At 43.0% G+C, this 24,913-nt stretch overlaps 1 protein-coding gene across 5 annotated transcripts in view; it reads right to left on the minus strand.

The window, feature by feature from the left end:
• vti1a (vesicle transport through interaction with t-SNAREs 1A) overlaps positions 1 to 24,913 on the minus strand; it is a 109,668-nt gene that overhangs the window by 22,460 nt on the left and 62,295 nt on the right. For 3 of the 5 annotated variants that reach the window (XM_034570023.1, XM_034570024.1, XM_034570022.1), the window contains 2 exons: positions 18,164 to 18,234; positions 14,773 to 14,834 (listed from right to left, as the gene is read on the minus strand). In XM_034570023.1, coding sequence (XP_034425914.1) covers positions 14,773 to 14,834; positions 18,164 to 18,234 — 133 coding nt within the window. Of the gene's footprint in view, positions 1 to 14,761; positions 14,835 to 18,163; positions 18,235 to 24,913 lie in introns of all 5 variants that reach the window. The other 2 variants (XM_034570025.1, XM_034570026.1) reach the window with 1 other exon arrangement.

Consider the following 24,913-nt stretch of genomic DNA (forward strand, 5'->3'; position numbering starts at 1 on the left):
TGGTTGGAATAATTGATTGGTGGAATTTGGGCGAGATTTGGGACCATTATCCCTACTGACCTGGATCCTGCCAGGTTTTTAACTCTGTCCAACATCAGGCAGCAAGTCACAGGCATGAAAAGTGACACACCTGTTATTGTGCGACCTGTTAACCATCTTTGTCCCGCTAAGTACAATGATTAACGTATCAGTCCTTGGGGAACAAAAAACAGAGGAGACAGAATTGAGCTTTTGCATCACCGTCTCACAGTTTCAGCCTTTGGCCTCCATGGTCATAGGGGATATTCCCCGCTCCCTCTGGTGACGCTGCCTCACAGGGAGTGTCTTCAGACAGTCTACCACCCTTCTTTACCTATAAGATTAGGTGACATTATCTTGTGTTTGCTGACACTGAGGAGGCAGCCCTGAACCCGTAGGGCTTCTTCCTTCGTCATATTCTGTTACGTCTCCCAAACAATGGAGGCTATCAAATAGACACAGACTAAATATCTCTTCGTTCATTCCTCTTCTAACTGCTACATCTAAATCCACTCCTAAACTGTATATATGGAGAAAAATATAAATGTGAAGTTACAAAAACAAAACAAGAGCATTGGTCAAGGTTAACTTGAATGTTTTTTGCTTTTCAGTGAAATAAAGACTGCATAATAGCGTCTAGTGTGTTGGCATAATGTTTGTCTCCTATATGGGACCAAACTTGAAATTTCGCCAACTTGCCCTATTTCCTCCCTTGATTCTGACCAGATGCGGTGTTGTTGATTTAGCTACTGGGAGGACTTCAGCCTAGTATGACCTTTCCTGAGCTGAAGGAAAACTTCCCCGAGAAATCCGATAAAATCCAGGGCGCGGGCCTTGGTAATTCGTCCGTCCACCTCACCACACTTCCGCGACCTCTTTTCCTTCAGCCACCCCCCACCAACCCCCGATCGATCTGCTTATCTCTCGAGATCAAAGGCTTGCACCGCCGTTGTACATTTAGCCTTGGCTGGGTCCTCCCACATCATGTCTAAATATTAATGATAATAAAGTCTCACACCCATCCCTGTGTCAGGCAATTACAGCCAACATTGATCCTCAGCTCTCTGCTCCAATTAGAACTCAACCCTCATAATGCGTCCTGGCACATCAAAGAGTAACAGTCATTGATCCACTCCTGGATCTTAACGTTTACCGTTAGGAGAGCAGGTGGGGGGATGTGGTGTGCTGTGGTGGGGAGGAAGCAATATTCTGACTAGAGAAGAAGAGGGGAGAGAAGAAATCATTTTATCCAGCCAGTCAGGTGAAGGAAGTACTGAAACTCAGAGGGTGAGGCACGGCAGAGGGGGCTCAATAATAACGGACATTCTGACAGTTCAGAAGGCAACTAGCATCCGGAACCCTGGAAAGACTCCTTCACAGCAGGGTGGCTACACTAAACACTGGAAACTCTCATTTCTTTTAATTCTTATAGTTCAAAACAGAAGACAGAGTAAAAAAGCCACATTTAACAAGCAAAGGTTTTCTTAAATGCCCGGGTGCTGAGGTAACTGCAGACACCAGATCCCCAAGAAGCCACTGAAAAATCAATTTGTGAGTTCAGCTTAGGGACAATAAATCCTACACTGCTGCCCATCAATTAAGTCTCACTGCCAGGTTTTCAGGATAACACCTACTTCTTAATAGTGAAGAATGAACTACAACCAAGCTTAATAAACAAGCAGGAATAAACTCTGGGAGTTTCTGATCAGGCTTATACAATACAGGTCTCACTGGGAGGCAAGAAAAGATTCAGCGAAACATGAGCTATCATGTCACCTCCCACATCTATGTCTTTAGGCCAACTTTCCTTGACAACTGACCTTTCTGACATCTTAAAGTTTGAGGAAAGAGAGATATTTTAAATAGACTACAACATACCATTCTACAACTCCACATGGAGAGAGATACAGAAACAACAACAGGGTAAAAATCTGACCCAATGAGTCAATAGTCAGCGACACGTTACCATTAAACCAGGGACATTCCTTGTACAAATGAAGCTAAACAATCTCACTGTTGACACCATTATTAGACAGGGCTTGTTGTTATGTTCTCTCTCGGCTGGACTGATAGCTCTGATAGTCCTGGCCTGGGGCACGACCTCACAGCCGCCTTTGTCACAGAGCTGGAGGAAGGCTTGTCCATCGCTCGGGGCTACAATGATTCTCTTCATGGCACCATAATACGCTGAAACGCTGTGCAACCGGAATGCAACCCAGTGGTTTGTGTATCTACAATTAATTGACTGACTGTGGCTGGCTTTTTGAGGCTTGGCTGAAATATGTTGAGCATTAAGGTAACAGCGCAAAAAAATTAAAAAACAGGCAAACAAAACTGCACCAATTTAATTAGTAAGAACCTAATTATATTACTGGCATTAATCGTGACTTCTGGAATCCATACGGAATGACTATAAATCCTTGGATAGGGAATGGGGACTGTTGTCTTCATGGGTTCATTCAAAGGTCATGATAGAAACATTGTGTCAACTACACAGTTAATGTGTTATTACTATAGATATGTTGAAAATGACAATTCCTCAGTTGAAATCTGTCCATAAGCAACACAGAACAGATGTTCAATCACAAATCGAAAGGTTTTAAAATCTACAACTCAATCCAGTCATCTTCTAGGCCATAAGCAATTAATCTAAACCTTTTCTAAATGTTTCTGTAAAGCCTTAACACCTTCAGTTTTGAAAACAGTACTTGTTTGTGTACAATATTCTTCCCTTTTCTCGACCCACTGTCCTCTGACTGTGGTATCCCTCAGTATTATACGCTTTGCTAACATGGTGCTTTGCTTCGACTCTGTACTTCAGTCCTCACCAAACGATGTAATTAAAGATTGGTGAAATGAAACCAGTGTTTAGAAATGGTTTATGTCAAGTCTGTTCTGAAACGCTACACCACAGGGAAACTTTTAGATGGGATGGGTGTGCATCAACGTCTTGTTAAATAAAACAGAGTCTTGGCCTGTAGAGAAAAACATCTAACCGACAGAGCCTCAGTGTGAGCCAGGTCAAAGGACGAAGGCTGTGTACAATAGTAATGCGACGGTAACTGTTGGAAAACATTTGTTGTTGGCTGGGATATCAGGCTCCTCACTCATGTGTGATACTCGGTGATGCATTCAGGTCAGCTGAGGAGAATGAGGGGAACGGCGGGCTCCACAAACAGGGCGGGAAGGTGACACCAGGATGTTAGGCCAAGACATCAATGTCCTCACAACTTCCCTTTAACACTGAAGCAATGTTAGCCCTGGCGCCATCAGAATATGGGGATGGGGTTAAAGTTTACACGATGGCTGACAGGATGTGCCCATGTGACCGAGCAAACATTTGGACAATAAACAAAGCAGCTCTAAAACTGAAATGCAATAGTTTTCAGGGCTTTCAGTGATCGTTTAGAAATAATTAGATATTTGTGTCGGGGTTATCTTTGTTGCTACCAGGATAAGATACAGATAGTTGCTGTGATGCTTCAAATAAACCGTGTAATTCTTAAACTAGTGTGAATTAAGGTAAATCACTATGATAGACTTAATTCTGGTCATAAAGGCGCACAAAGGTCGGGGGTGAGAGAACATGACCTGTTGTTGAAAGTTATCATCACAAGACCTTTTCATGACTTTTTGCTGATATTTTAGTGTACATGAATTTTTGTAAATTCAGATTTAGCATTTATTTTCTGCTGTTACCAGTAGCATAGGATATAATCCTCAAAATAACACTCCGGTGAAGAGCACGTTATGTTGTCAGCATTTTCATTTTCACAGCCCTGCAAGAACTCTGGCAGATGGAAGATGGGCAACTTAAATGTGGAGGTAAAGTGCATATATTTATGTGTAAATAGCACTAACATTGACATTACACTACAGGGTTATTCAGAGATGCAATAAAACTTTAACAGAATGAAAAGGGGTCAGTTGTCTTAAATCCAGGCTTGTGTTACTGTCTGCAAAGGCTGTTCTGTGAGCAAGGCTGTTCAAGCTGAGACAGATCACGATGGGATGATGTTGACCCTCGAGGTGCAAACTAAGATCCCTGTCGCCACAGGGACGTGAGGATCGTGGTGTGAGCAGGGAAGTCTTCTCTCCAACTGGCAGCACGCCTGGCCTAGCACCAGGGTGCTCAGCCAACAGCTCCTTTCCTCTGTCAGACCCCCTCCCTCCTCCACCTCTTCCTCCACAGCCTCCTGGATGCCAGTCTGCCTGGCTGGTGTGGGCCAAACAAGCCCCATCCATAGGGCCAAAGGGGCAACGGAACTCCTGCCAGCTGGGCCAGCACTTCACGGCCGAGCACCACTCTCCAAACAAACAGTGCAGTGGGCCACAAGCCACGGGCAACATGGAACCTGTCATTACCAGCCGTGCATGGCTGGTTCACTCCCCAAAACCCAAGCCAGGCCAAGGGCTTGAATGTGTACTGCACTTGACTCTAGCAAATTTCTCAGCCAGGGGATGTCACAAAGTAAGAGAATCCCATTTCAGAATTAATATTAATATATTGTGGTATGTGTGTCTTTTTACCAGTGGCAAATTGTTGAATTTGATTTCCAACACTTTTTTAAACAATAAGAAGAAGAATTTTTAAGTCATGAATGATGAGTTCAAGACGTTTACACGAGTGGAAAGACAACGCCGGCCAAACAGTCTCTTGGGATTAACTGCATACCGTCTAATTATAAAACATCTAGAAAACTTCCTATGGTCCCTGGGCTAAAATTGAATGCAACGGACATTGGAGTTCACTGGGGTTTTCTCCACTGATCAAGGCAGGATTTTGTGGCATAACTCTGCTTTGTCCTTACGATTTTGGCTCCAACACATGATGATTTGAGGAATCCATCATAAAAACAGTCTTTTTAACATCACTACATATGAATCAGTCAGAGGGAGGACCATCTTAATTCAGTGTCCAACCATTGCTTCCAGTGAAATGCACCACTGAGACGAATGCATCTAAGCAGCCTCTCAGAGTAACCGAAGACCAATGATATTTGTTGTTTTGGGGTTTTACTTATTGGATTTATATTAATTTACATAAATTGTATATACATTTATATAATTAATTAACCTATGGTCTGTAAGTTAAGTGACATATGCAATATGAGCAGTAATTTATAAGTTATGCTGCTTAAAGATGCAACATTTCCATCATAATTTAATAAAATTCTCTGCACGTCTGAAACTCCAGACATGAGGTTAGGTGAGGCTAAAGAAAACAAACAATCGCTACTCTCACCACACTTTTACTACTATTTAAGTTTAAGGCATTGAAAGACTCACATTGCATTGGTGACATTCAGTATATAGCTTGCTGGAGATGCTGTTTAAAAGGATCTTGTATTTGTTTGAACATTAGTCATATTCTAAAAGGTTAATGACTAACCTGAATTAGTCAATAGTAAACAATGTCCAACTACAGCTCCAATTGATTTGCACTCAGGTCCACTCACTGGGACAAATACACTATGATACTAGACCACAGATCCTTTTGAGATGATAAGATTTAAACTCGTCTATAGTATTGTACACTATCAACTAAAGACGGTGCATCATGACAGTGGATTCATGGATATAAAATACAGTACAGATAAGTATTGTTGTTTCAAAAAATATGAAGGATTTTCACCATTTACTGCTATTGACTAATAACATTTAGAAATAAAATCCAATATGATAGATTGGATTTGGCAAGATATTTTCAAAGCTTTGTCTTCTACAGTGCAGCACTTGTCTTAACTTATTTACACATCCTGTAATGCCCTTCACAGCAAGCACCACCAAAGCAAAGCAAAGCGGGGGTGGGTTGGGTGATGGGGTCTGTCCCTTTGCCTTCCAGCCTTTGGGACAGGAAAAAATAAAGAACCACAGAAATTCTATTTTTGTGTTGAGTGTAAAAGCCCCCAAGGTTAGAAGATCTTTGTTTCGAAGAGGGACCAATCTGCTGTTGGAGTTTTCTGACAGGAGCTCCTCTTGAATCCTGATGTCTACAAATGCCTCGGCTTTCAACCTTTTATGCTTTCTTATTGTTTTGCCCATTGTGATAAAGCGGATCTTTTATGCCATCAACAACATGGCAACACTGTACTGCCTTTGTTTGATTGCACCATCCTGGGGGTCTGTTAGGATGAGATACAGACAAACATAGGCACAGTAAATGATTGATGGGTTAGAAGAAAATATTAAAAAAGGAGGGAAAAAAGCAGTCAAAACTCAGCATTTGTAAATATTTCAAGCTCTTGCACCCTGCCAAAGAGAGATCTGAGCGGCAAACAATAACAGCAAAAACTATACTTAACCATCCATCCTGACGCAAACCCGAACTAGATAGCTGACTTGTTTTGTTGAGACTATCGCTGTTTTCAAAAACAACTGAGATATCTTTCAGAGGATGAAACCTATACACCGAAGCAATGTAACCTCTAGACATGCATGGTTATCAGCTGTAAAAATGTGAATTCTGGTATTTAAGAACACATGGGGTCTGAGGTTTTCCCTTTCCACTGTTGAATGCTTGCGTATGGTCTCAACAAAGATGTTGAGTGGAAGAATTAAATGAGAGTTGACTGAAAGAGAAGGGAAGGTATGTATAGTACAAGTGTTTGGGCAGAAGCCACTTTATCCTGGCAAGCAATGAAGCCCAAGAGCTACTTATCATTGCAAAGGGATCCCGTGACCACGCAGGGTTCAAGATGGAATAGATGACATGCACGCATCGGTACGGAGCCTATTTAAAAGATATAAGTTACAGACTTGCCCCTTTTCTTCCTTGACACAAATAGTGGCACCCAGCAATACAGTGGCATTCCACAATATACCAGGCAGCTGTTGCATAGTGTGCCAAGAAGTATGCACAATGGCTTGCTGGGAGGGAACAACAGTCAGAGAAGAGACAATATGATAGATTCTAATTGCTTCAAAATGTCCTGAAGAAGGCCCCCTATTATCTATTTAAATCGGCTGATAATGGGAGGCTAGGAGGAGGAGGAGATGGAGAAGGGAGGAGGAGGAGAAGGAAGAGGAGGGGGGCAACCTAGGCAGAGGGAGAAAGCTATCCTCTGCGCTGCTGTCGCCTCATTATTTTCCGTCTTGACGGACGCCCGCGCTCAACCCCTGGATGAATGGCCCTGTGCTGAATAAGTTATCGCCAGACACACAAAGGGAAGAGTGCGCACCACAAACAACACAGCAGTACTGCAAAGCATGAATCTCCTTTTCCTCTCCTCAGTCTTTTCTGCCCCCTCAAATCCCCCACCCTTCCCCCTGCTCCCTCTAGACGAAAGGCAGGCCCTGCCACAGACTGAGATCTCACCTGTAATTTCTACAGAAGCTCACAGTAGGTGGGGGAAAATGTAAGGGAGGAAGGATACAGGCATCTATGTTTGCTGAAAAGATATATACTTCCATTCCTCCATTTTGTTTCATCTGTCCTTTTTGTTTGTGCAGCTCTTCAGTGAAGACAGGGACCTCCTTTGGACAGCATCTGAAGATGTCTGAGAGGATGTCCCTTTGTTCTTCTTAAGACAAGGCCCACAGCATGATCAGTTAAAATGGTTTTGGTTACATCTGATGTTTATTTTTGCTTTCTTTTCTGTGTTCTTTGGACTGCTGGGGCTTGGCATATCAAATCAAGATAACCTCTATACAATGCTCCCATGAGGGGGTGCATGAGAGGGTTCCCTATAGCTGCTAAACGGGAGCGGGGGAATAATGACAACAGGAACATGTCCATTCCTCAGTGGTTATGGCGATGGTTTGCTCCATGGCCGCCAATCCCTCTCGCTTGCTGTCACTCAAAAGTAGCAGTGGAACTTTTGGACAGGAGAGCCTCTTTCCCCTCTGACGGCGAAATCAGAGGGTGCCGTGGCCCGACAGGCGCTCGACGGCAGATCAAACAGGGCGGGTACCCTTGGAGTGACACCTGGAGCCACTTCAAGGGATGAGAGCGCCACTGATCTCCAGTCATCTCGTCAGAACGACAGTCTGTCAGGGTTAAAGGAGGGGGGGAAAAAAAGAAGCTCCATCAACCAGGATGGGATGAACGAGGTCGAACGAAGCATCACCTCAATGTCGTGGCTGGTTGACCCCAGAGCATTTGGAGAAGTGATGGTATAAAAAAAGCGTTTTGTTGGAATGCTGAAGATCGGCATTGATGCACAGTTCTGGGGACAACGTGATGGAGTAGAATAATTGTGCTGATTTAGAAGATTCACTCAAAATAGGACTACAGTTTTTGCTTGTTATTCTTTGATGGTGAATGCCAGCTACCATAAAATAGTTTTAAAAGAATATAAGACTATGTACGTGGTTTTTAAACAATCTTAAGAATTTCTTCAGGCCACATTTGAAATAATCACAATTCAACTATGTCTTGACCTATTGAAAAACAGAAGCTGCTGTGGGCTGGATAACAGAGTGAGGGAGAAATGTAGGGAGGAAAAAGGGGCTTTGGCAGCCAGTTAAGCGAGTCAGTCCTCAACAGACAAATGCATCCCTTATATAAAACAACAACACGTCTTTGCCCTTGTCAACAATCCTTTCCTCTGCAGCCCAGGCTCGTGTGCGTGTGTGTATATATTTTCCTTTCTGCAAAAAACGTCCCATCAGCACTCTCTAATGGGCGAGGTGGAGGAAGAGAGAAAAAGACGGAGATAAAGCAGGAGGGAGAGCGAAAGAGAGTGAGAGAGGTGGCAGTGGTGCTTGTTTGGCTCAGGAGCAGTGAGTAATGAGGCTGAGGCGCACCCTGTCATTGTCCCAGCAGCAGCCTGTAGCCACACAGCCACACAGCCACACACACACACACACACACACACACACACACACACACACACACACACACACACACACACCAAAAAGTATCTTCTATCCCCAAACTTGGGAAAACTACAGATTTTAAACAGTCATCTGACATTCAAAAGAAAAAAGTTAAATAGCTTGATATAGGATTGTTTAATATCAAAGCAAATTATTCGTGATTATCTGATACGAGAGCCTCCATTATATGAGATAATCCAATGTTAAGACAATTTCGTGGGTAAGACTAACAGCTTCAATCTCCAACATGGTATAAAATGTCTTATAACAACCAGAGTCATCAGCTCTCTCAAACTTGACATGATGTTTCAAGAATGATTTGTGGTAGTGTACTTATGTCCATGGATCCATGGATTTAGACAACAGAATGGATAATATATGGGTTTGCTGCTGTGCCCATACTACATAGGGTGTCTGCGTAGGTGGTTGTAAACATACAGTGACCATGGTGACAAGTATAAACGGTATACATTGTCCTGAAGAAACCTATATTTGCTTTCCTTACATAACAAATGGGCCTCAAAGCCAAGCAAGGTACCATTTGCATGTCCACCAGAAGTAAGAACTACCATCATTAACATCTTTAACACTAAAGGCCAACAATACACCCATAATGTGCACGCATGAAAGTGCACACAACACCTGCGCACATGTTGTTATAAATAAAGTTTAGTTAGCGGCTGCAGTGGGAACAAATACAATTTATGCTTTGGCACTTGGCTCCTTTGCCCGAATTAAAAAGCAGGCTGGACATAAAAAGCACAGAATGCCTCCATGGAGGGGGCAGAAAAGGCCAGGGGTAGGACTGACCCACAGGGAGGCAGCAAAATGGGGGTAGGGGGGGTCGAGTGGGGTGGTAATGATGCCAGGCTGAACAAATTGCAAAGCAAAGGGAACGTGTTTAAATGTAGAACATGGAATTATCGTGGCAGCAACACGGAGGGGAGATCAGAGAGAGTGAGATCCACTGGGAGTGAACCGCCACTCTCGGGACAGAAAATGCAAAGCTCAGCTATGGCTACTGTGATGAGTTCAGCTCTAATACGAAGTAAATGACATGAAAAATAGGGCAAAGATGTCTTCCACAACGTCACAGACATGAAGTATACACCAACCACGAGGAAGCAGAATAAGAGAAAAGGTAGAATACAGAGGCAGAAAGCCTGCCACTGTGTCACTGTTCCAGTGAGCTGACCCCTCCACAGCCCAGTGTGGCCCTAAACCCGCTCCCCTGCTCCTTTTGCCCTCAAATTGCCCCTCCAAATAAATAAATGAAAAGACAAAAAAAAATATGAAATAGGGGGCAGAAGAAAAACATCTCAACTTCAATCTGTCCCATCTTTCAGCTTCAATTTGAAAAAATCTAATTTTTTGTTCAACTTCATAAGAAGACTTCAAGAGGGCCCCAAGACTCCGATCCCACCACTGCTCACTGGTAGAGTTGAATTCCATTAATTATGTGACCTACATAATCTAGTTAATATTCCAGACAGACGGATAAAGAGACAGTGTATATATTTGCCAATAGTACAAAATGAGGCAAAACTTATAAATTGTAAGGAATCAAAAAATTCCTCTTTCTGTTGCTTTTCTGGGACCGTGCTTTTTGTTCTCTTGGCTCGTGACACTGTTTGCATGCTGGTTTATTGAGCCAAGTAAACAGGGAAAAAACTCCCCGCGAATAACATGGGCAGCAAACTTTTGATTTACCCACAGGCAAGAATGACTTGTACCTATTCTTTCTCTGCCAAATAGTCAAATGAGTAGGTCTCATTTCCATTTCAGGATTCAGACAGTTGGACTCGGTTCGCTGTGCTATATCTGCGTCAAACTTGTCACAAGAAACTATTGTGAAAGATCAGAGCAATGAACTCAGCCACACATTAAGACAGCTTGTCAAAACAAATCTCAAGAAAGGAAGTTGGGGTCTTGGTAACAGTGTGGCTGCATTAGCCTTTGAGCTACAGCATCATCCTCACCACAGCTCCTGGGCTGATCTCTTAATCAGTGTCCAGAGTGTGCATGAGTCCTCTTCTGAAGGCTGAGGCTCTGTCCATCCCGCCTGCCCATCGCTACTGCCAGTTCCAGCCATGAATATGGAGCTGTTCTGTGGCTGGGAGCTTGCTTATGTTTTCTGTCTGATATCTAGGCCCCATTCCCATTTCAAAGGGAGGTCCACCCGGGGCCTTGACTTTTTGATCTGCCTGGCGACTGAGTCGACCACCTGCATGTGGGATCAGCTGCCAGTGAGAGCAGACAACCCCTCTGCTTCAAAATATACATCCTCCCCCCTTTCGTCCTCCCTGCTTCATTGCCCTTCACTCTGCCCCCTCCTTCCGTGAAGCTGCCAGGAACCCCAGTGGTCCTAACTGGGTCTGGAGCTGCATCCCATTCCCAACTGTTCTGACTGTGGTGGGCGAGACGCTTGAGATGTTCAGTATAGCAGCAGGAAGGCTCACAGTGCAGTCACAGGGTAATTTTGTATTTACGAGGAGCCATAGTGTCAATGTGCCATGGAAACAACAGAGACCTTGTAAAAGAAACAGCCCATGGCTTCTCTAATCAGGGATTGTGATCCACATTGTGAGCTGTAATGCCTGTTAACATGTCAATTAGACTCGATAAAATGTTGGATTACCTCTGCCCAGGCCCAATCGTCCCCCTTAAATTCAATCAAGTTGCACCAAATTGCAAACAGTCATAGATATCAGTCCCCTGATGGATTCATATTCATCAAGATCCATAAATTATTCCCTGGGAAATTGGTGAAAATGTCGAAAAACGCCCTATCTCACAACGCTTGTTCCTAAGGCCACTACTTCAAATGTACGAATGGGATTACTGTGCTCTTTATACTTCGTATTTCCCTTTAACTCAAAATGAGTACTCATGTAACCTACACTATATATCAGCTTATTTTTAACTAAGGAGTGCAACAGGTCAAATTTGCTAAAACTCCTGCAAGGCAACTTTTCTTTGTGGTCCAAAGAGCTGGTACTAACCAGCCACTATAAAAAGGATATTAGATTGACGATCATAGATATAAATATAATATCAGGATTTCCTTTCTGCCTCATCTGGGATCACGGTGCCTGTCATGGTATAATTAAAACCCAAAGGATTCCAGATGATTGAATTAAAAATTAAATGAGTGGATGCCCTGGATGCCAACCACTAGACCACTGACATCCACTATGTATGACTGGAGCTGACATGAGACTGCAGAGGCCTCGTTTGTGAAGCTAGTTATCAACCTGCAACCACATCAAATCAATAGCACCTACAAACACTATTTATACTAATTACCCTCATTGGCATGTGATGAGTTTCACAGGCAGAACATTTGTGAGGATGAAATTTCAAACAAAGCAACAGCTATTTAGGATGTGTGTGTTTCTGAACGTTTCTTACAATAAGTGATATTCACAGAGTCTTTAAGTTAATTGGCTTTCTTGAACCCTGACAGCTCCATTAATAGGTGTCTAATTGTTTCTCAGCTGGGGTGATAGCCCCGAGACCACAAAGACACTTCAAGAAGAGGTGCGAGTTTAAAACGAACTACGTCAACAATGAAAAAGAAACCATTTATCCTGTGCATCACAAGAAACACCTCCAATACTACACTTACACACTCAAGGCCATGAGTGTTAGCTGTTCATGATCAACTTAAAAATTGTTGCTCAGTGGTAAAGAAAAAAAGATATATCACTGATAATGTAAAACACTTCCCCAAAAACCCAAAATATCTGCTTTCAAATTCCACTAATTGCTGCATTCCAACAAAAGGAGAACCCCCAAAATGATGAAACAAAAAATGCAAACATTCATTAACCTGAGAATCTGGTTTGTGTAACAAGTGCAGAGATACAAAATAAAACATTAGGGGTTAAAACTCCGCCTATCTGCAAGTTATTTTCATAATATATCGGTGCAATACTTGTATGCATAGACGTTAAAGAGAACGACAGAGCAGCCACCTCCCCAAATGAAATCACAATTGCTCTGACATCGCACACAAATAAACAATTAATCAAAAGGCAGAAAACCAGGGGGACAAATAATTAAATGAGTAGGAGATGAGGGGGCGGAGGAGGGATACCAGTGAACCGTTCTGAACCTACTTTTTTTGCTCTCAGTTCTCTGTCTGTGGTTATAAATGACTTCAGATTTGACGTTTCCAGCCTGCAACCTTACAACAAAACACTCGCTTTTATTCAAACAGTGACGGAAATAAAAGAAAACAAAAAAATGACTTTTTTGATAAAGAAAGGCTGTGGGGGGGGGGGGGGTGTGTTGTGCTGCTCCCATCAAGCAGAAAGGCGGGTGGTAGTCGGAAGGGTCTCGCAGCCGGGCCCCACTTTGGAAAGCCCTCATAAATCCTGATTTGAGCGGGGCGGCTAACCAGAGGAGGTAAGGCACGTCAAGAGAGGGGGGGGGGCTGGAGTGTTGGGAGGGGGTGGTGGCAGCTTGCCTCTTAAAATGCTACGTCTGATTAAGTCTTTCCATTAGGTGACAGCTGAACTTTAACATTAATATGATAATATTGAAATAAGTGTGTGTTATTTACTTCAGCTCCGGAGGTGGGGACGGGGGGGGAGAAGAGAGGGAAGGAGGAGGGAATGATGAATGATTTCTGGACAGCTTTGGGTGACATGCCAGGCGAGCTGACCCCCCCCCCCCCGCAATTCTCCTCCTCCTCACATAATCAGACTTGACAAAATGGAGACATATGCAGAAATATTGGTTACAGTCGGCATCACAGCCCTTCTCAGGCCTTCCCTCTCTAGTAACTGCCGGCCGCCCCGCGAGCCGCCCTCCAAATTGTCTATGGGCATTGAAGCATCTATTTCAATTGGCACTTCCTTCCGGGCCCCGGGATTTTACATTTAGTCTGTGTCATTTACATATTACTCTTAATCAAAATCCACAGTGGGCGACAAGGGGAGGAAAAACAAGAAAGAGGGAGCGAGAAACAAAACCGTGGCGTCACGGTTCAGGAGTAGGCACAGAGCACTTTATGAAATGGAGATGTGACAAGACATTACGGTGTGTGTGTGTGTGTGTGTGTGTGTGTGTGTGTGTGTGTGTGTGTGTGTGTGTGTGTGTGTGTGTGTGTGTGTGTGTGTGTGTGTGCGCGCGCCAGTTTGTGTGACTTGTGTGCATGTGTGTGTGTGTATTAGGAGGCAGTGCATTAGATAATGCAAGGCCTATTGAAATATTTGCGTGTGAATGCTTGTGTTTGTGTGATTGTCGGGGGCTGCGTTGTGCACGAAGCAGCCAGCAAGGGAGACAAAGGCTGCAAGTTGAATATGGGTTGTAATAAGCCTTGAAAAACAAAGGCAAAGAGACGTCAAGAATGGAGACGTGTACAGTGTGCACCGTCTTTTTCAGCTAGTTTCTGCAGGGTGCTGTGCAGGGCGACCCTTTTCTCAGTCCAACCAGACACTTAACAACAATGCATGTCACAGAGCACACATTCACACGGATAGATGAGTTCGTTTGTTCGCTGAAACGTACGTAAATGTCATATTGATGAAATATAAAAGACCCTAAAAATGACATTAGCTAATTATACAGGAGAAAAAGTACAAATGCTGCATCTATAGAAGTTGAACCTTGATGAATAGTAAAAATGGACAAAATCAGCTTGACACAGGTTGTGGATTCTAATGCTTTGCCAATATTTTCTATAAATTCATCCACACATTCATTCATCTATATATTTAAGTGCTCTTTAGTGTATTTATCCATCCCGACCTGTGTTCTCTGGAAAACCAATGCTACACAGTGTTTGAGACCCTTTACAAATGGTACAAAATATAATTTAATTTCAGACTTTATGGAACGGTGACAACTCAGAGCAAACTCACAACACTGTTAAGAGCACAACACGTACAGAGAGGTGCAGAAACAATGTCCCTACCTTCCTCTTACCTTCTCAGCATGCCGGTAAGGATGCGAGAACTCTTGCCCAGGTTGGCGTCTGTTTCTCTCAGCTGGGGAGACAGAACGGGTGAAAGACAGGTCTTAGTTTTCATTCTGATCCGACAGCTCTCAAGGTTATTAAACTCAGGCTATGTCTAGAGCGGTCAAAATTAAAAGGAATATCACTCCTCTTCTGACAAGCTGACTTTTTATGTCTCCATGCCAACGACAGCCGTAGCAGGAGATAATGGGTTTATCAGGTTGTCCGTCCAAATGTCCTTTGTGAATATGATATTCTATCTCTTCAAATTTCTTCAAATTTGCCAAAAAATGTTAACTTGGACTCAAGGATGGACCGATTAGATTATTATAGTTAATGGTAAAAGTTTAAGGTCACTAGGACTTCACCATCCCAAAGTCTATTAACTAGAGCCTTCAAGAGCTGTTTTGTTCAGACAGGGAGAAAACATCTGTAACTGTAACTAATGGCCTTCTCCTCATGTTGCCGTGGATCAACATTAAAATATATAAAATAAGAATAGAAAAAGTGATAAGGACAATTTTGACTTCCATTGAAAGCATAGCGACTCCTTGTAGAAAACAGTTAAAATAATGATCACGGCCATCCAGTATATGCACTACAATATTTTCCTTTTCCTTGCTCCATCTTCTCTCTTTTCTTTCTCTTTGCCTTTTTCTTTCTCCTCGGGGGTCATATGAATGTTTCCTTCGCACTTTCTTTATCTGGAGTAGGGACTTTCACAGGGAGGGGGATTGGCGGAGATGTTGCCAGCGAGATGCGAGTGTGACTGCGGTAAAAACGCTGACACTGCACCGAGCGAGCTGCCACTAACGTCCACCTGTAGTCGCATTCCTAGAGGATGATGGGGGGGGGGGGGGGGGGGGAAAGAGTCGCTGCTGAGAGTTTCTCTCTGGAGTCAGCAGGGAGTCATTCATCTTCTTCTCCCTCTGAGACAATAACCGCATTCCCAACAAAGCCATTCTCAGTCAGTTGCTTTTCATCAGCATATTAATTTGCGCTTTTAATTCCTAATTTTCACATCTCTTCTTCCAACCATCCTCCGGTTCCAGCATCACTCTTTTTCTTGTTTGTTCTGGCTCATCTTGCAGTCATGTCTCTTGCCTGCGATGCGCCCTCTCTTCCCACTCCTCCTTTGCTGCTACTTTCTTCCTCTCCTTCCATCTTTCCTCCGTACCCTCTGGCAGCCTGGGCTGGTGCGATGCAGGTTGCCAGAGCCGAGGATACATGTGGTACAGTGTAGGAAGTCGGGGACCTGGGGTTTGGGCCCTCTGGCAAAGACAACAAGTCCTGCAGTAGCCTGATGTCTGCCTCTACCCGCAGATCTGTGCCCCCCCTAGACACTTCACACTTTCTCCCAAAATACACCTCTCTCTGAATCATTCCTTCTTTCCATTCCTCTCCCTCTCTCCAAAACCTCTCACCAAATCACGTGCTTTCCTCCTTAACCTAAAATGGAATGCAAGTGAAATTTCAGTGCAGCTGACTGTCTAAAATTAACTGTGCTTATCTGTATGGGGAGAAAGAGAGGAAGGTGTTTCTCACTCTTATTTTTCATGTATTTGTATCCATGTCCTTTCAATCATTAATTGCCAAAATAAGGTATTTAACAAAAAAGCCTTGAGGATGGAGATGTAATTCTTTTTTCTGTTTGTGACTCTAAAAGGTTCTGAGCAAGATAAAGGCAAATAAATTACTTCTTTATTACCACTAATCCTAAAATATTAATAATCTCAGATGACTAAACCATCCCCTCACCGCACTTGAACCCCTTAAATGAACAGTACGAAATAATGCTAACAGTTAACATTAAAGTTGTAGCTTGTTGTGGCCATAGGCAGCAGGCTAGCAAGCAATGTTTCAATTTGAGGCTACAGATGGACGTTGGGATACAGAGAGAAGATGTACACCTGATCAAGAAAACGATGAGTGGACAAATTGAATAAGGAGATAGTATGATTAAGTAATTCAAGGAGTAGAATTATTTATTTGGTGGAACAAATTAATAATTTGTGCAGACAAATTGCTTATTTTGTTTCTTGAAATTACCCGTAACTGAATCATTTTATACACTTAAATTATTGATTCAAATATATATATAAATTACTCATTTTAGGGAGTGACTATTAAAACACACCCCCTTGCTTGCTGTCTGACTCTCTATGAATGAGCCTGGAGAAGGTTTAAAGCACTTTCTTCAATCCACTCCGGGTTTCAGAGTTGGGAGCAAAGCGCTTTGACCCGGTGTTGAAACCTTCCACTGACTTCAATTTGTACCATAAAAGCTAAACAAAAGGCCACACCTCCTGCTGCGCACAGGGGTTTGTCTGTAGGTGTGAGTGTGTGTATTTGTGTGTGTACATTTGTGTGTGTGCATGTCTGTGTCCATGTGTTGGAATTTATGCTAAAACTGTAACTACTTTCAATACAAAAGAGCCGCTAACTGTCCCTGTGTCTTTATATCTTTGCATCTTTTTACTTTAGCCCCACAAACTGCCTTTAAAGCCCTCCGAGTGTGTGTGTGTGTGTGTGTGTGTGTGTGTGTGTGTGTGTGTGTGTGTGTGTGTGTGTGTGTGTTTGGGGGGTTGAGCAAAGAAGACTCATGGGAAGAAGGGAGAGAGAGACAGAAAGCAAAAGAAAGAGAGAGCAGGTACTCTCAGTAGACACTGTCGACCGTTTTGAAAGGAAATGTTTGATTTCCTTTGAAATCGCCTGTGCGAGGCCCACTGCCATGTTGTGATCTTTAAGCATTCTGCGTTGAGGGGGCCGACAGGGTTGGGCCCCCTTCCTGTGTTTGGTCTTTTCTGTCTCTGCCTACCTGTCTGTTCGGCTGGCTGGCTGGATGTAAGGAGGGGCAGCGCTCAGGATAAAGACGAGGGGGGGGCTCTCTGAGGGAAAGCGAGAAGGAGAGAGGAAAACCGGAAAGGAATGCTGAGGAGTGTAGGTGAAGAAGGACGGCGGCTGGCAGCATTCAGGTGAGGGAGGAGTGCAGGTTCCAACAATATTTACAAGCATGGCGGGAAAAGATGCTTGACATTTTATTATTCCAACATTCACACCGAGGTGATACCAATCACTGAACATACTTGAATACAATACAGTGCAATCAATAAATAAGCACATTAACTAGCTTGTCAAAACCACGGCACTGACACTCTGTGTGAACAAGTGTAAGCATACCCACGACAGTGTGCGCGCCGTGTTTGTGTGCAGACTCGCATTTGTGTGTTTACTGAGCAAACCCAGCAGAAAGGGGTGAAGGCTGTCAATGTTGTTAACCAGTTGTAACGCCTCTACAGCCTCGCAAACACGTGTTAGAATAGACAGATGAGTGTGTGCAGGTGGCGTGTGTGTACTCACCCTTTCTCTGGCTCGCTGGATCTTCTCACGGTCGGTGTGCAGGTTGGCAAGAATCTCCTGGCCCACTTGTTCTGCAGGGGAAGAAGACCAAGTGTGAGGAGGATGGAATTTCCACCATTTTACCAAAAAAAAACGTGAAACAAATGAGCAAAAAAGAACAGGAAAAATGTTTACATTTACATGTCATATTGTTGGAATGCCCACAATGGCCTCAAATGATTTCATGTTATTCATCCATGTTTCAACTATATGAAACACTTGATTCTCCATGTTTCTGTCTCAATTATCTCCCACCATCATGAACAAGTTAGAAATAATATGACATTTTTCAGTTGGAGTGAGCATTTTTAATTACAAGACCATAATATTCCGAATAAAGTGATCGTGTGGTATTTTGCACACTAACTAAGCAGCAACAACACTGTCTAGAGGGAGCGTGAGGCAGGCAGATATGAGAATATTGTAGCTATGGGAAATGTTTTTTAAAACCCTCTTAAAAACTGAAGTAAACAGACATTAAGTTCTGGGCAACAATAACCCAGCATCCACCCTGCCAGTGGGGTCTACTCAGCCAATGCAATATTCATTGAGGCATTCCTTTTTTTTCTTTCCCCAGTCGTAAACACATTAACGCACAGTTATAAAACATCTCTGACAAGGCACCCGACAAGCTCGTCAGTGGTCAATGTCATTTTCCTGTCCCATAGGTCGGGGACGAAAAAGGAACCAAAAGAATAACATAAACAAAATAAGACCCCCCCCCCACCCCTCCAAAAAAAGACCCCTTACTACTGCAGTCAATGTAACCACACTGCTTCAGCATTAGCGCCTAAAAATGAGGGAGGCACAGGATGAATCAGGAAAAAAAGGAAAAGGAGTGAAGAATCTTTGCATGGATCAAAGACGGGCTTTCAAGCACACCAAACAAATCCGGAATAAACAACGCAGTCGCTGACTGTATTACACTACACAGGTGCCGCACACCAAAGGGCCCACGTGCTGAGCGCCTGTTTAGGGGGAGCAGTGCAAAAAAAATGGGCTACATCTGGCAGCTAAACAAGAGAAGAGAGAGAGAGAGAGAGAGAGAGAGAGAGAGAGAGAGAGAGAGAGGGATAAATTGAGAGACAGAGAGAGAAAGAGGGAAAGAGAGAAAGGGGATCAGGGAAAAGTAGGAGTAAAAAAAAAAGAAAAGAAAGCACTGTCAAATGAACGACATTCGTCTCCGATTCATCCCGTTCCTCCCCCCCCCTTACACTGTAACTGACTCAAATGTGCCTCTTCCTGCCTTCATTAATTTCTAATCTGGGACGAGACAGATTGAAGGATACCCAGATTAAACAGTGCAGTCAGACAGTCACATGTGACAAATAGGGCAGATTAAAAGGCTGAGTGCAGGTATTAATAACCATAAAAATACAAGCCCTCCCCCGTCGCCCAATGGAGAAGAACAAGGGATAAACAGGAAGGGAGTTACAGCGGAAGTATTCTGTTAAAGAGCCAAATAAGCATGTCTATCCATCTCTGTCAGGGCTGTGGCTTCTTTTTTAAATAAATGAGTGTGACAAGTACTGCAGCAGCAGAGTGTTTTTTGGCAACTGCATTATTGGAAAGGTTTGCAAAACCTAAAAAGATGGATGAGCTCGTGGGAGAAAAGGCCTCCAAAGATTTTTTTAGCACTGAGCAATCATTACACACATCCTGCTGAGGTGTGTGCTGCAAGCCAGTCGTGGTTTTGTTGAGATTAAGATAAAGAATAAAAACTATTTTAAAAGAAGAGGATAAATGATGAAAAAGCTTTTTTCAATGAGCTACTTTTCAACGGTCAAGAGTGGGAATGCATTGGATTCAGGTTTCTGCCTCTTGTAGGCGCTGTAGAGCACAGAATGATATAAAACAGAAGTAATACAACCCTCAGTTTATATGTGAAATTAGTCTGAATACTTCTGGATAGTTTACTTGGGAGCTGGCAGCAGAAGTTCTGGAAAAGATCCCGGAGCAGCTGACTCTGACATTTGGGAAAACTTCAGGAAAATGTCGACACTTCATTGCATAACCCTGAAAGTAGCTGTTGTTGTAGAGAGAGAACGAGAAGTGTCATTATGCAAGATGATGAGCGAGCTTTTAGCCATTAAAAGTTATTATAAGGTAATGGAAAGAAAAACATATCTTGTGACGTTGAGGAAACCAAACCCCCTTAACGGTGGGATTTACTGGATACCCATAACTCCCCAGGGAAACCATGGTGCTCATTGTCTTTACCATGCATCTTTCCCTTGCATTACTCATTCTCTGACATGTATCTACATTTCCATTCATCGTATTTAAGTCCTGCTGGCCAGCGGTGTGTGAAAGAAACCTGTTAGATACTGGGGACGAGATCTTATTGGCAGCAAATGATGAAAAAAGGGGTGCGAACAGCCTCTGTGAAAATACAATAGTGGGTCTATACAGTCACATTATAGGTTAATGTTGATGTGGGTGTTTTTGGTAATAACCGACTTCACATTGCATTTTTGGTTCGTAATATTAACATGTTACATATTTGTATTTTTAACTGCAAGGAATTTTAAGAAATACTGAATTTATTACTAAGACAAAAACATGGCCTATTAAAATGTTCAGTTGATGAAAACAATGCATGAGAGGAGAAATAATTTTCTATTAAAGCCCTCGACTTGTTGCTCGTTAGCGTGTAAAATATTCCCGTCCTGTTTAAACAGCTATTAACAATTTAAATAACCCTGGCCCAGAGGCCTTGTTCTGACTCACTTGTTAAAGATCTCCATCCCCAAAGGTCCATTTAACAAGCCCATTATTCCATTACATTACACTCACACCAGCACCACAGAGTCTTAATTTAACTCATTCCTCCGATGCAACTGTAGAAAAGAATGAGCACAGTAAAAGTTGAAGGTACAAGAAGGAGATGATGTCTGGATAAGAATTCTTCCCTATAAACCCACGGTCACGCTATTGGCAAAGCACAATCCAGATCTCATTTATCTCAGCTCAACACATCACCATCTTGTAAATAATGATAAGGTAGTCAGAAAATATACTGTATGTACTGGACAATTAACTTCATTCATTCAAATCCCTGCTAGGTATATGTTATATAGTTGTATCGTGTTTTGGAAAATAGGTCGTACATATAAGAAAGGTAATGTTATACGATTTTAAAGTTTTTCTCCACTATCACAAAAATAATTAACTGAAAATGTTATTGTTTGGTGTCACTTTCCAACAACAGAAAACTTTCTCCTCGTTTTTCTCTTCTTGTCGGCTCAAAATATCATTTATGAATTTGTATATAAATGTAAATATCATTAAGTGCCCGTGTCCACGCAGTTTGAGTCACGAAAACACACAGCTCAGAAACATTTCTGGTACGAGCCAAACTTCCCGAAGGCTTCAACTTTCTCCACAGACACAGTTTAATTGGAGGCATCATTTATTTTACAGGAGCTGTTTCAGAGCAGTTACACACTGTCTCAGAATCCCTGTCTCTCTTTCTGTGTTGCCTTTTCTTTTTTTTTTTGCCTTGCTCCCTCTGTCCCCAGAGCTGAAAGGGTACAAGACCTGACAGTGGTGAGCTGTGAGGCTCAGCACAGCTCCTTTTCATTAAGCAGTTGAGACCACTTTTTGAAGGTTACCACACACACTTATATCCGGACACAAGCCACACACTCCAACAAACGGGGTATGGAAGCCCACGGGAGGGTCGAGGGGGAGGTGAGGAGGAGCCAGAGAAATGTTGAACCATAAATTTCTCTCCCTCTCTCTCTCAACCTCTCTCTATTTCTCACACACACACACACACACACACACACACACACACACACACACACACACACACACACACACACACACACACACACACACACACACACACACACACACACACACACACACACACACACACACACACACGCACTGTACATACTGTGCACTCAGTAACTTATATACCTGTGATTCCCAGGTGAATAAAGTTACCTGTCTCGGTACACTTCCCAGAGAAGCTTTTTTATTTTTTTTATTTTTTACTTCTCTAGTCTACAACTGCCTGGTGACACACTTTCATCACCTCCATCAAAGTTGTACCCACACTGGGATGTATTTATAATGCTGAGCCCACAGGCCATGAAGCTCACACCTTCTCACTAAGCTCCAGCTCAAAATAAAGAGGTGCACAATGCTATGTCACGGGGGCATCGAGCATCTCGGGACTTGTGATGCTATGACATCGTAGCAATAACAACAAATTCTATTTCACGTTAAGTAACGTTTATTTCTCCATAGAGAGCAATGACGGATTTTAAAAACAGTCCGAATGATTAGTAGTGTTTCAGAAGAAGGGCATCGTCTTCAACCTTTCAGGAGAGGAACTGGTCTGATCTTGCAGGAGTCTAAGCTCTTAAAAGGCCCAGACCAAGTAATACACTGGGCAGGGTAAGGCTGGGCCAACCGAGTCCATCCTGACTTAGCCCATGCATCAGCCCTTCCCCTTACATGAGTAGGAGTGGTGGTGGGCAGTCAGGGTGGATTTCTGGGGCCTTTCTTCACTCCGCCAGGCTCTGTTTTATTCATCGCCTGCGCCCTGACCCCGCAGAGCTCCTGTTCTGACAAATCACTTCTGATTAAGACAGATCTCTGTTAGTCAGCCACTCAACTTGGCCTATTCATCATTCCACAGAAAATATTCCTCTCTCCTCCCCCATTCCTCCCCCTCCCGGCTCGTTTGCCTGTCCGTCAGACCGAAGCAAGGCGCAAAAGAAATTTCCGCTGCTGTTTTAAGTGGCTGATTATAGACAATTGGTGGATGGAGAGACGCAAGAGCGTCTTATGGGTGATAAGACGCAAGTTTAATGGGTATAAATGACCAGGCCTGTAGGAGACCAGCTGGTAATAGAACCATTTGTTTAAAGCTGAACCAGCGTGGAGAGAACTGAAAGCTGCACTTTCCCTCTATTTGAGCTCCCCCTCCTCTTTTCCCTTCACCTCAGCCTCAAAGTCAAATTCTCAGATCACCAGATTTACATTTTCTTTTAAACAGCAAAGTCCCCTTCACCCTCATTCAATGAGAATTGATGAGGCTCAGAGAGGAATGGCTTGTTTTACATTTATGAAATTACCTATACCTTCATGTCCCTGTGGACACGGCTGCAGACACTCTGCCACTCATGTATTAAACTGCTTTTCATAGGTTAGTAACAATGGAAACAAAATATTTACTGTGAGTGCACTAATACTGTCAGATGTCTGAGAGCATTCATATGCAAAGTTCTACCATAATAAACTACGGCTAAAAATGTCTAACAAGCCAGATTAAATTAACCTCAACAACAACCCTGCTGGTGGCAGAGGGCTGAGAGGCGGGCGGGGTGAGGAGAGAACGAGCGCTCCTACAAGCAAATTGCCTGGACTTAATCAACCAGTCTTACTGAACCATCCAAATGAAAACTAATGGACTCGGTGCTTGCTGTGATTGCCCCGCATGCAACAATGTGCAGGCAGGAGCATTGCTTTCTGAGGTCTTCATTAAAAAAACAGGGAATTTCTACAGACCGCTGGTCATCCGACACACAAATGGTTCCTGACTGGTCAATTGTGAAGCTCAAACACGGCGGACTCATTAATTCCCCGTTTCCAGTGCTGGGGACATTATTTTTTTATGTGTTGATTAAACTTGGTCAAAATCGTAAAAAATGCATGAAGTGTAGAATTAAAACTCGTCTCTGAATGAGCTAATTTGTGAATGCATTATTCATAATGCTGACATTTGTGTCACACAATTGTGTCGGCCACATTGAAAGTAAAATAGAAAAAAATAAATAGTACATGAATGGAAAAAATACAGAAACAAATATTAAAAAACAGGAGAGCGCATCAAACTTTATTCAACCACAGGCAGCATAAATAATTAGAGTTTAAGTGTTTTACTCCGCAACTTAAATAATTAGATTTTACTATCAGTTGAATAGCCTCACAAATGATGGGGCCTTAGCATATGAATATTGTAAAAACCTTATGACAATATCTAAGCTGAAGGTCAAAGCTATTTGAAGAATTAAATAGAAGCACAACACAACACATTGAGTAAATATGAGTAAATGATGGCAGAATCAGGGAGACATATATGCAGGAGAAAAACAAACAAACATGTCAGTTGGTCCTAATCATACAAAACATCTGATTCAATAACCCGTGGTTGAACTGACAGAGGAGAAAAGTTTGCCGTTTTTTGAGAAATGGACGTGGGGGGAGACGTGTGCGGAGGCAGACGGGAAGAAGAAAGGGGAAAACTTGACGTCGCTCTGGTTCATTTTCAACAGTTTAGGCGCGTTAATCATCGCATTACCGCTGATTAAAAGCTTTCGCGTCTCTAATCAGAAAGTTGACAGGCAGATCAAAGAGCAATGCACAAATTTCTTGCCTTTTAATTATCTGTACAACACCACACCTCGGGCAGCTCTTCCCTGCCTATCTCCTCAAACTCGGTGAAAGACGGAAAGGAGATCTAACACTTACAACAGTTCATTATCCAATAAAAATTGGAGATTGGGAGAGGGAGGGGGGGATACACATGCTGACACACACAGTCGTGCCCACACACACACACAAGGCTAGGAGGCGTCAGGATCTTTGAAGACCTGGGAGAGGCCTGCAGTCTTCTTTATTAACATGTTCTGAATTGGATGATCTTAATAACGTTTGTCAAAATCGGACTCGGCTCATTTGCATGTTTTGACA

This window comes from Hippoglossus hippoglossus, chromosome 19, assembly GCF_009819705.1.
Source record: "Hippoglossus hippoglossus isolate fHipHip1 chromosome 19, fHipHip1.pri, whole genome shotgun sequence".
Classification (NCBI taxonomy): Eukaryota; Metazoa; Chordata; class Actinopteri; order Pleuronectiformes; family Pleuronectidae; genus Hippoglossus; species Hippoglossus hippoglossus.